Source organism: Puma concolor, chromosome B3, assembly GCF_028749965.1.
Source record: "Puma concolor isolate L17-30 chromosome B3, mPumCon1.1.hap2, whole genome shotgun sequence".
Classification (NCBI taxonomy): domain Eukaryota; kingdom Metazoa; phylum Chordata; class Mammalia; order Carnivora; family Felidae; genus Puma; species Puma concolor.
This window is the reverse complement of record NC_141672.1, coordinates 16,478,723-16,491,123: the sequence shown is the minus strand read 5'-3', so window position 1 is coordinate 16,491,123 and position 12,401 is coordinate 16,478,723. Positions and strand designations below refer to the sequence as shown.

The following is a 12,401-nucleotide window of genomic DNA, read 5'->3' as shown; positions in this document are numbered from 1 at the left end:
TAACTGACATCTAGGGAGATTCCAAAACCATGTCATGCAGACCTGAGCCCCTGACTCTGTCTCTGTCTGCTTCATCTTGTGAGTGCCATTTAGAACAGAATCTGAGTACAGCAGAAGCTTCTCCCTTTAATTCACCTTTATGTTTCAGCCAAGAAAGCTGTCCAAACTGAAACCTCCTAATTGGCTCTCAGTAAAATGGCTTCATTCTGTTTCATTAAACTCTTCTAATTCTCTATGGACTAAAAGTCACAATAAAATAAAACAAAACAAAACAAAATAAAATAAAATAAAATAAAATAAAATAAAATAAAATAAAATAAAATAAAATAAAATAAAATAAAATAATCCACTATCTCTATAACCTTTTTCTTGCCAACAGTGGGCCCCCAGTTCTGTGCCATAGGAGATACCCTTCACACCATATCGCAGGTGTGGTTGAAGTCTCCCAATTTGGGGCAAGATGCACATTGTATTTTTTTAATGCATCTGACTTATGATGCTAATATACAGCCTGTTATGGACTGAACTGTGTCTCCTGCAAAATTCATATGTGGAAACCTTAACTACCAACATGACTGTATTGGAGATAGGGCCCTAAAGGGGTAATTAAGGTTAAATGAGGTTATGAGAGTGGGGCTCTAATTCAATAGCACTGTTGTCCTCGTTAGAAGGGGAAGCCACCAGAGTGCTGTCTCTCTACCTTGTGAGGGCACAGTGAGAAGGTGGCCACCTGCAACCCGAAGGAAGAGCTCTCATCAGACATCGATCCTGCTGGCACCCTGATCTTGCACTTCCAGTCTCCACAACTGTGAGAAAATAAATTTCCACTGTGTGAGCCACCCAGTCTATGGTGCTTTGTCATGACAGCCTGAGGAGACTAAGACAGGGCCAAAGCACAGATGTTTTTGGAAACAGGGTGAAGTAGCAAAATCAACCTGTCTTGTCTTAATGCCACTCAGCGAACACTGGGATGGGCAAAAGAACGGTGAAGCTCCCTCAGACACTGCTGGAAAAGAACCCCGAACCAAATCTTGGCCCAGACGATCTTTGGAACATTTTTTCTTTTTACTTTCTAGGATAATTGCGGTGATTTGGGCGCATTTATTAATCCCATTTGGAACACTGATCTCCTGAAAGTTGGATGCTAAATCAAAAATAGATGGCTTTCTTTCCAGCAAGTCTAAGCTATACAAATGTGTGTCTGGAAACACATTAGCAAAGATAGCGCTCAAGTGACCTTGATGGCCATAAGAGACTGAAATTTTTTTTAGCCAGGACAGCAGAAGTGAAATCCAAGGGTCTTCAACTGAACTCATGGGATAAAGTGCCAGCCAGTTTATGGCCTGCAGAAAACAGCCAGCGACTACCGACTCACTGATAGACTGAGAGCCTTTTTCCTCTAAATCTCTCAGAGAAACTTCTGAATACACTTACGGGTAAGAGTCAATGAAAGCGTGTGGGATGGACAAAGACCCTGGAAGGGAGGAAGGCTTGAGGGAAATTGGCCTTGGCCTGGACTTTAAGGATCGAAAGGACTGGGTTGGCCCCCAGCTCTGCCTGTTTGCAGCCTTGGGCCTCTAAATAACTCATTTCCTCTTCAACAAACCTCAGGTTCCAATATCAACAAAAATAAGGTTGTTTCTAAAACAAATGAGATAACCTGTAAGAAGCGTTATGTAAACTGAAAAGCGCTAAACACGTACAAGATAGGCCTCTCTGGAATTCTGCATTCAGGTACTCACTAAAAATGCAGCTTGAAAAAAAAAAAAAAAACTAAACTAAAACCAGCTCCTTGGGCATCTGGATGACTCAATCGGTTGAGTGTCTGACTTTGGCTCAGGTCATGAGCTCATGGTTTGTGAATTCTCATGCTTCGTGAGACCAAGTCGCGCATTGGGCTCCGTGCTGACAGCATGGAGCCTGCTTGGGATTTTCTGTCTCTCTCTGCCCCTCCCCCTCTCACGCTCTCTCTCAAAAATAAACAGACATTAAAAAAATAAAAATAATTAAAAATTTAAAAAACCCAGCTTCAGCTCTGAAGGTTTGCTTCTTTCTTAAGTGGATTTAAATACCTAAAAAGAGCTACTTGTCAATGGCTAATCTGAGCCGAATTACTCATTGAATACCAACCGTATCTTTGTCAGGCTAGGTCACCACCCTGCCCCAGCCCCCACCGCACCCCCATTCAGCCTTTTCACTCCTGGTGACAGGGAGAACAGGAGGAAACAGTCTGCTGGAGACTTTTCGAGAGATGGGAGTTTGCAACAAGTGGAAATGTCTGTGTCCTTTCCAATACCCCGTTATACAGAAATATTCTTCCTTTCTCCTTATTTGTACTTTGCCGCTTGTAGCTTAGAGGAGTCCTGGAATTTCCTTCACGCACGAAGACTTAGAGATCCTCTCCACTCCAACCCCCCAACCATCTACTCATTCAGCAGAAGTCACTGAGTGTCTACTAGGTGCCAGGCTCTTCCTGGGGCACTGGGGACATGACAGTAACAAGACAGGGCAAGTTCCTGTTCATGAAGTTCATACGCTAGTGAGGGAGGCTGGCATCAAATGAGACACATGAGTAAGAGGCTTTCGGACAATGACCAGTGCTGGGAAGACAACTGAATGGGCGACATAGTAGAAAGTGACAAGGCTGGGGAATGAGAGGGGAGGTCTTCGGATGGGACAAGGAAGCCCTTGCTAAAAAGGTGACCTTTGAGCTGACATTCAAAGGTGGAAAGGAGCCAGCCACACGAAAATGCGTTCTAAGCAGTGGAAAGTACAAGTCCCTGAGACAGGACCAAGTTTGATCTATTTGAGGAACAAAAGGAAGCCGATGGCCCCAAGGTCAGATCGAAGGAGAGGGTTGAAGAGATAGGGTCAAAGAGGCCATGTCAATGGTCCCTTTGCATATGGGAGGGGCCATGAGAAGAAGTGAAATGAGCAGCCCAAAGTCACACAGCTAATTATTGCTACAGCTTATTCTAGAGCCTAATTCTTTTGCCTCCAAATCCAGGGTTTTTTACACCATATTGACCTGCTTGCCTTGAGGTGTGGGAATATTGTGTGCTGATCTTAATGCTTTTTAAAACCCCTTGGGGCGCCTGGGTGGCACAGTCGGTTAAGCGTCCGACTTCAGCCAGGTCACGATCTCGCGGTCCGGGAGTTCGAGCCCCGCGTCGGGCTCTGGGCTGATGGCTCAGAGCCTGGAGCCTGTTTCCGATTCTGTCTCCCTCTCTCTCTGCCCCTCCCCCGTTCATGCTCTGTCTCTCTCTGTCCCAAAAAATAAATAAATGTTGAAAAAAAAAAAAAAAACCCTTAAGATACATAAAAGCGGGGCCTCTGGGTGGCTCAGTCGGTTAAGCGTCCGACTCTTGATTTCGGCTCAGGTCATGCTCTCGTGGTCGTGAGATCCAGGCGAGGCTCTGTGCTGAGCGTGGAGCTTGCCTGGGATTCTCTTTCTGCTCCTCCCCCGCTTGCATGCTCTCTCTCTCTCTCTCTCTCAAAATAAATAAACATTAAAAAATATACATAAAAGCAGCAAGCCAATCCCAGTTTTCAGCAAAATACCAACAGGTGATCCCAGTGATTTAAAATGCACATAAGTTTGGGGCACCTGGGTGGCTCAGTCAGTTGAGCGTCTGACTTCGGCTCAGGTCATGACCTCGCGGTCCGTGAGTTCGAGCCCCGAATCGGGCTCTGTGCTGACAGCTCGGAGCCTGGAGCCTGCTTCGGATTCTGTGCCTCCCTCTCTCTCTCTGCCCTTCCCCCACTCATGCTCTGTCTCTCTCTCTCTGTCAAAAATAAACGTTAAAAAAAATTAATAAAAAATAAATAAATAAAATGTACATAAGTTCTCCTACAAAAGCCAGACTTGGTGCCATTCAACTTTTTCTGAGGTCCTACACAAGTAGTAACTATTTGTCATAGGCTTAGCTTTACAAATATGGAGGAAGGCCACAGCTCACCGGAGAATAATCATTTTACATTTAGGTCTTCGTTTTGCACCTAAACCTCTTGACAGTGCTTTGCTTAATTCACGCAACGGCAATCAAAACCAATCTGCTCTCAATCCGCCTTCATTCTGTGCTATTAAATTGTCAGGTAATGGGGCTGTAAGTAAAACATCATAATTACAACCTCCTTCCACAATCTGTGAGCACCTCCACCTGAAGGTTCGAATCTGTTAATACTCAAAACCTACAGTCTGTGGAAGTGTCCCTCTCCTTTTCTGTTATAACGCTAGGTTCCCCTTCATCTCTGCCCTGCTAAAATACACTTGGTCTGCGTAAGCCCCAACTTCCAAAGAACAGAACCAAAGTCTGTCCAGTGGCCAGTGACTGGCCCACCAGAGGTAGAGGCGGAGATTCTATTTGGCTAGATGGGCTAATGGAGAAAGGACTGAGTAGGAAAGGCATTCTTCTTCCTCTCCCTCCCCCTCCTCTTCCTTCTTCTTCTCTTTCTCCTTACAATGAGCTTCTCCAGCCCCTGAGCTCTGGGAGCCTCACCAGACAAGAGCCAGAGGTCCCAACAACTTAAGACATAGACTCAAAGAATGTATAAGGACCCCTGTTCTTGGGGCGCCTGGGGGGCTCAGTCGGTTAAGCGTCCAACTTCAGCTCAGGTCATGATCTCACGGTCTGTGAGTTCCAGCCTCGTGTCAGGGTCTGTGCTGACAGCTCAGAGCCTGGAGGCTGCTTCGGATTCTGTGTCTCCCTCTCTCTCTGCCCCACCCTCCTCGTGCTCTGTCTGTCTCTCTCTCTCTCCCAAAAATAAACATTAAAAATTAAAAAAAAAAAAACAAAAACAAAAAGGACCCCTGTTCTAGTCCAACAGCACCACACACTACCTATGTGATCTTGGGTAAGTTACTCAACCTCTCTGTTCTTTAGTTCCCCCACCTGCAAAATTAGGCCAGTATCTTCTTAAGTTTAAATAAGAGCAAATAGCATTCCTCTAGTTAAATTGTAATGAATTAGTTAAGAATAAACTATTTTTTAATGTGTGTGGAGCGCATGGTTCCATACAGGCGTGAGATATACCACCCTCACTCCCTTAATCTCTTCCTGCCTCCACCTCCTAGCTAGAAAAGACTACTGCCACGCCCACCTGCAAGAACGACCGTGCATGAAGTCAGAGCATCTTACTGGAAGGTAGTTCAGTGGCACCCTGATGGCCATCAAGTGGGGCCAATACCACCGCAGAAGTATATTATGAGAATAATTGCATGAAATAATGTGCATGAAACACCCGCATGCAATGATGTCTCATTAAATGTTGGTCTTTTTATTGGAGTCTTTTCATTTTTAGCACCATCCGTTGTGACTGTAGATGCTACTTGTGCACTTCTCCACTGTCGTCAGGCTGTAACATGTTGGATTCATCTGTGTTTATCACTGTCATATGTAGAGAGAGAGAACGACGATTATCCAGAAACGTATTCTCAAAACCAAGGCAAGCTTCACAGCCCTCCATCGCGACCAGAGTTCCCTGAAGATGCCAGTATGATCGTTCAGACAGCTGCCCACCTGACACACCTCAGGGACATCTCCCAGTCAACAAGTTTCAGCTTTCCTGCAAGACTGGTCCTGCCCTCGCTGTCTTCCCGGTTCTTCCAATGACTCCACCTCCACGCTGCATTCACACAAAACCTGTTGATTTTCTTTCTGCCTTCCAGAGCTCCCTACCCCATCCACTTTTCCATTACCACAGCCACTACCCTGGTCCCTGTCACCATGGTGTCAGGTCCCTAACATTCACCCGAGCCACACAGCGCTTGTTTGGAAACGGAGTTCAGACCATACCTCTTCTCAGCTTGAAACCTTTCAGGGGCTTAAGATAAAGACAACACTCCTGTCCCCACCCCACAATCCTACCCTACCTACAACAACATGAGGCTGTTGGGGTCTGACACTATGGATCCACCAGCCACGCCTCGAAACACATGCTCTCTTGCTCTCCACTCTAGCCGTGGAAACTGCCTTTCACTTCCTCAGATACACATGTTCCTTCTGCCGCAGGGCCTTTGCACTTGCTGTTTCCTCTTCTGTGTCAGTTCACCTCCTCGGTAGCCAATTAAGCCCTACATATCTTCCAGGTCTCAGTACAAGGGTCTGACTACCTTCCCTGACTGCTCACCTTCCCTGATCCTTGTCAATCTCTTCTACACTTTCTTAAAACCCTGATGCACTCCTTCATGGAATGTACATAAACATACAATTAGGCACTCTTCTGTGCATTGACTGATTTAGGTCTACGTCCCTCACTATAAAGTCCAAGAAGACTTGTTCTATACTATTCTGACTATATCTCCAGGGACAGCATTTGGTAAGTAGTGGGCATTCAATAAATATGTTTTGCAGGGACCAAAATAAAATTAAAAAAAAAAAACAAAAACAAAAAAAAAAACAAGGCATACTTTCCAGAGATCAACAGACAAAAACTGGGTTGGCTTTGGGTTGTATTAAGGTGTAACAGCTTCAGGGTTGAAAACAGGCAACACATCTTCACTCGTGAATAGCCAGTCGGCTTATAATACATTTACTCAACAAATAAGTGGGTTTCTGCTTTTCTGGTCTGGGGAAAAGAATAAATGCCCTCGCAAAAACAAACAAACAAACAAAAACAACCAAAAAAATATTAAGCGCACATACACACATCAGATAAACAAATTGCAACCCAACACACACAGAGTTGTTGCCTAGCCCAACCCAGCTTCAGAGGAGGCTGGGAGAAATGATAAAACGCATTCCTGCGAAAACCGGACACTCGGTTGCAACTTGTTCCGCTCGCCTGGCAGTCATTCAAGAGGGGCCTTAACATCTGTATGCTAATTACAGACACGGTGGTCGACGCTAGGCACACACAAATCTGTCTTGGTCGCTCTCTTTTGCGCCAAGGGAACGCTGTCCAACATTCATTAGAGCTTGTAGACCACACTGCTGCTCAGGCGGACACGCTGCGCGCCCCCTCCCCAGCCCTTGCCAGCCCCACCCTTCTCGCAAACCCCTTCCCCCTCCCACTTCTAGTCCTGTCTGAGCCAAACTAGCTGTCTGGTTTGGTAATAAGATTGAGAGAAGACTCGGAAGGCCCTGGGGGCTCCATTATGCCCCGTGCCTTAGGAGAAGGGCCACCTCCAGGGACCGGTGCTGCAGATCCGAGCCTCACTTGCTGCCAGGAAACCTTTCCCACCGAGGACACCCTGAGCAGGCTGCGCAGCTCCAGATCCAGGGGGAGGCACCCCACCCATCTGCCAGAGAGACAAAGATCACCAGAAACAAAGGACACACACACACAGACACGCACACGCAAAGTCAAAAGCAAATACCGACACTTGGTGTGAATTCAAGCCAAAGAGCCGGCTTGGTGTATCTTTAAATAGGTTTTGAGACAATCCAGGAGGGACAATGATTATGTGGTAATGACAGGCACTATCTGGGTTTGGAGCCCACGCTGCCTCCGCCCTCCTCCCACCCGCGCTGCGGTTCCCAGGCGCATTTTCCAGCCTCAGGACACACGCTGCCGGGAGCAAGAGTGCTTCCACTCACGGAAGCGCGCGCGCGCAGGAGGTGGAGGCAGGACGAGGGCCGCCCAAGTAGGAAATACCAACCTTTCGGATCCCAGTTCACCTGTTTTCTTGGAGTCTCGATTGGAAATTTCATGGCTCCGTTGCCCAGAAGGGGAGGAGATGAAAAGAATCGAAATAATAATAAAGTCCTCAAGCTTTACACGCCTCGGTACGGCAGTCCAACAAAACAATTTCCAAGGATGGGGGAGCCTTGGACTGGCTCGTGGAGGAACCCCGGAGAAAGATAAGTGGAAAAGACTGGCTAAGGAGACACTGGAAACGGCTTAGGTGTTGGCACCGGCGGAAGGGTGGCCAGCTGCAGCCCCCTGGGTGAAAGGAAAAGTAAGACTGGCGAGGGGAGGATGGAGAGGGAGGCTCGGGAAGATAAAAGAGCCAAGCTGCTTCCCAAACGCGGGGGCGGCAGGTGGGGGGGCTGAGCAGCCGGAGGGCCGGCGCGAGGGAGAAACCCACTGCAGTGTCACTCCAGCCCCCGAAGGCGTGTGCGCACACACTCCCGCACACACTCACTCGCCCGGGCGCGCGCTCCGGCGGGCACGTCAGCCTCGCTCGGCCGCGCACCGCGCACACGCCCCACCCCGGCCGCGGCTCCTAGCCTCCCCCCGCCCCGGGCGACGCCCCCCACTCCCCACCCCCCGAAAGCCATTGGACGGAGGGGTGGCGCGGCACCCGGGGAGCGCGCGGCGAGGGCGACCCTCCCCGAAGCGCGCCGCGGACGCCGCGCCACGGCGGGAGAGCGCGCGGCGGGTGGAGGCGCGGGGCCACGGCGGCGCGCGGGGCTCCCGGCGCCCGGGCGGGAGCGGCGGCCGGCGGCTGACTTGCCCACGGGGCGGTGGCGGCGGCCGGAAGCCACGGCGGGGCGGGGAGCGGGCGCCGGGCGCGCCGCTACTTACTGGCTCGGCCGGCCGGCGGGCGGGCAGGCGTGGAGGCAGCCGCGGCGCGCTCGGTGGAGTTGCAGCCGGAGACACGCTTGGCTGCCTGGAAGGCGCAGCAGGAGGCGGAGGGAGGGCCTCGGCCGCCCCGCCGCAGACCTCGGCCTCGGGGGTGACCTCTTGCCACCCTGGGCGCGCACACACACACCCTTTTTTTTTTTGTTTCCTCACTTCATTTTTTCACTCCAGTCCCCCCCCCCCCGCGCCCGGTTCTCCCGCCTGCGCCCCGAACCCGCGTCCCCAGCTCACTCGAAAGAGGCCGGTGCCAGCCATGAGCCTTTTGTTCTGGGACCGCTCCGCGTTGGCCGCGCTCTCCCCACCCGGAGAAGCTCGCTCCCCAGGCGCAGCCCGGTCCCTTCCCCAGCTACCTGCAGCCCGGCTGGGGCCGCTTGCTCGGAGGCGGGGGAGGCGGCTGGAGAGAGACGCCACGACCCCAGAGGAAACTGGAGTTGCCAAGACCTAGCGGCCCCGGGAGCCGGGGGGCCCAGCCCGGGCAAGTGCAAAGGAACCCCACACATGTTCCCGGAAAGAGGCTGAACCTGGCGCCTCTCCCCTACCCCAGCTCTCACTGAAGCCGCACGGGGGCTTTCCGTGAGGCCTCGATCTCCAGAAGAGCCAGGTGGTGCTGAAATGCACTCGAACGAGCCACTCGAAGTACCAATATGAATGACGCTTACAAATTATTTCGGCTCCTAGCAACAGAGACTTGCACATAGTAGATGTTCAAGAAACACTCGCTAAATGAAGGCATAAGCTGCATGAAGTAGTGTTGGACAGAAAGTAGTTTAAATTCCTGTCCATTCACTGTCCACTCGACCTGTATCTTAAGCCCCTTCTATGTGCCATCACTGTGCTAGGTGCTGGCCGTGTGGCAGAGACCGGCACAGGTATGGACCTTGCTTCCGTGGGTCTTACTGTCGAGTGCCCACGAAGTCCGGTTAGATTTGTCGTTGCCCTTAATTATGAACAAGAAAGTGACTACCAGGCTCATTCCCAAGGCTGCCTGCTACGGTCCTGAACCCCTACGTTGGCGGTTGCCACTCTAGGGCACCTTGAGGCCTCTGGGAGCCCTGTTTCAGCAGCGTCCTTCCCATCCCCCGCAGTCACATCCAGGTTTCCGAGTCCCAGGGCAAGATCCACAGAGGTCCACTGTCATCTGTGGGAAGGGCTGGTAAGTGCTTTGTCACTGACCCTGCAGGCTGCTGGGACTGGACTCCTGAGTTCAATGCAGACCCCATCCAGGCAAACCTGGTCCCGGTCTGATGGCAGTACTCTGACCCCTCAGCCCTTTGGGAAGACACAGGTTCCCAAGGCACTTAACAGCCACCTTCTCTGGGAGTCCATTTCCACACTTTGTTTCCCTCTACGAGAAGTGCAGGAGGATGGATGAGACACAGAAATCAGACAAACAAGGAATTTCTGCTTCTCCAGCCACAACCCCAGAAAAATTCTGTCCCCAAACCCGAAGTGAGCTGCTTCTAAGCTCCTGAAACAGCCTTCAGAGGTTCACTCTGCCCTCTCCTTAACGGCTCACAGGCAGGAGGGCTCCAGCCCAGTCACTGCAATGCAATGTTTTCCTCTGCATCTGAGTCAGAGAGAGGTGCCCCCAGAGAAAGATACCCTCTCTCCCAAAGCCTCTGAGAATAGGGAAGAAAGACTGACATGTATCAAATGGCCCCTCACAGCCTCATACTTCTCTGTATTTATCTTCCCTGTGTCATGTTGAAGAAGCTCTAACCAGCCTCATTTTACAGATGAGAAGATCAAGGCCCAGAGAGGTAAAGGAACACACCCAAGGTCACAACACGGAGATTCTAACCCAAGGGAGCTCATCTGGTCCCTGCACCCATAAATCTGACCCTGAAGCCGTCAGATAGGATCTTTGGGTCATGAAGATCTAAATACTCTATTATCTAGGATCCCAGCCCTTCCTCCTTTGCAAAATGAATTGGGCTACCCTGCTGCCCTGAGGTCTACATCAAGGAATTAGTTTAATATCCAAGGCAAATTCCCCTGGCGCAAAATGTAGCCCTAGGGTGCATCATTCAGTCAATCAACAAACACGTATTGAGCAGGTCTTATGGATGAGACAGACTGGAGATTTCCCTCAGAAGTTTCATGGGGCCCTGGGAGAACCTTGCCCCAGAAAGGCATCAGCAGGACCGTTATTTGGAGGCTTAGGCAGGTTTCAGATGGACCTGCTGGGGTGAAGGAGTAGGATCAGGGGTCTGAAGTGCTTGATGTGGGTTGAAGACTTGCCCTAGTCACAGGCCCTTAGGATCTCTCTGCTAATTCACCGCCCCCTCCACCCCCCACCCCAACCTCTGGGGCTTTCTCTTTCCTCCACTTTCACTCTCCCTTCTCAGTATGTGGACAACACAAATGGGGGAGGGGTCCACGAAAAATTAAGTAAATAAGTAAGTAAGTAATGCCAGCACAACCTCCCCAAATGCGCCTGACACCAAGCCCCGCTCCTAAAGTGCGCATGTGGAAAGGGCTGGAGGGGCTGGAGGGTGTACAGGAAGAGCCCCCCCCCCCCGCAAGAAAAACAACTTAGCACATTAACCCTTTGTGTTTCTGCAACCCCCTTCCACCGCCGCCAATTCTTCCCCTTGGTTATTACGCACTAGATTCCACTTACCCCAAGGAGGAAAGAAGCGAACTGTCTAGAGAAAAAACATCCAAAACAGATGCCGCGCGGAGCGGTTCCCTCTCCCTCTGTGCCGCCGCAACTTCCATGGCTATTGCTGCGGGCGGGTTAAGTCTGGTGGAGAGAGACCGCCTCGGGTTCCTGCGGCAGGAAAACAAAGCATCGTGGCGCAAAGTCTGCCCGCACTGGCCGGGCCCCGCCAGCAGCCCCGGGCCGGCGGCGGCCGCGTCCTGGGCGCATTCGGTGGCAGAGGGCGCAGATCCCCGCCGGGGAAGCGTCGCAGCGGGTCGCCCCGGCCTCTGCAGCTCAGAACCTGCAATAGTTGTCGCACCACTTTAACGATTGCCTGGTGGCCGGGCGCGGGAGGGCTGGGGGAAGCCGGAAAACCCCAGTCACCTCCCGCGAGGAAGTTTTCCGAGAGTTGGTGGCTTTGCTACCCCCTCCTCACGCCGCAGTCCGGGATGGGTGTGAGAGCCGAGGGGTGCTGCCTGCCGCGTTGGGGAGTCGGTCTCTCGGGGGGGGGGGGGGGGGGCGATGGCAAAGAACAGCTCAGCCGGAGAAGAGTTGAACACGGATTCCGGGGTGAGGCCGGAGAACGTCCTGGACAGAGAATCGCAGGGAGTGATGAAGCAGCTTGGGGAATCCTGCCTGGTGCCGGCTTGGCAAACAGACGCGGGAGGACAGATCTGATTAGACTCCACTTTGAACTCACGAATACCAGAATGAATTCACTAATCTGCTTTGAATTGTTCCCCTTTGGTTTCATCATTTCTCCCTGAAGTCCAGAAGAAATCCCCACCTTCCAAGATCTTCCCCACCCCCCTGCAAGACATCTCCAGGTCTCCTTCTCCTAAGAACTGCAGAGAAGTTTCCGTGTCCTTTTGTGAGGATACCCCCCCCCCAACACACACACACACACACACACACACACACACACACACACACACACGCACACACGCACCCTGTGGTTACCCACTCTGGTAGAACTAACAAGGTTATGCGTTCAAGTTAACTTGAATCTCTCCTCCCAAAAATGTTTCCCCCAGTGAAGTTTCCACTTTGTTCTAAGCATTTAATCACGCCTACATTTGGCTTCATGTCCCAACCAGCATCTGCAAAAACACACCCTTAAATATATGTTGCTGTAATCTCAGATTCTGCTTTTGGCTTGGAAAAGCTGGAGTCACATCAGTAGCTAAAGGGCAGAGGGTATCATATGTCATACTGCTCAATAGCAAACTCT

General features: G+C 51.1%; 1 protein-coding gene across 2 annotated transcripts in view; it reads right to left on the bottom strand.

The window, feature by feature from the left end:
• The window catches only part of KCNK10 (potassium two pore domain channel subfamily K member 10), a 129,997-nt gene extending 118,375 nt beyond the window's left edge, over nucleotides 1–11,622 (bottom strand). Inside the window, exon 1 of one of the 2 annotated variants that reach the window (XM_086709073.1) lies at nucleotides 11,150–11,622. Coding sequence is in view for 1 of the 2 variants with exons in the window: in XM_025919485.2 (XP_025775270.1) it covers nucleotides 7,601–7,652 (52 nt within the window). In the remaining variant the exon portion in view is untranslated. Of the gene's footprint in view, nucleotides 1–7,600; nucleotides 8,119–11,149 lie in introns of those variants that run through there. The other variant, XM_025919485.2, reaches the window with a different exon arrangement.
• Between the last annotated feature and the right edge of the window lie 779 nt (nucleotides 11,623–12,401).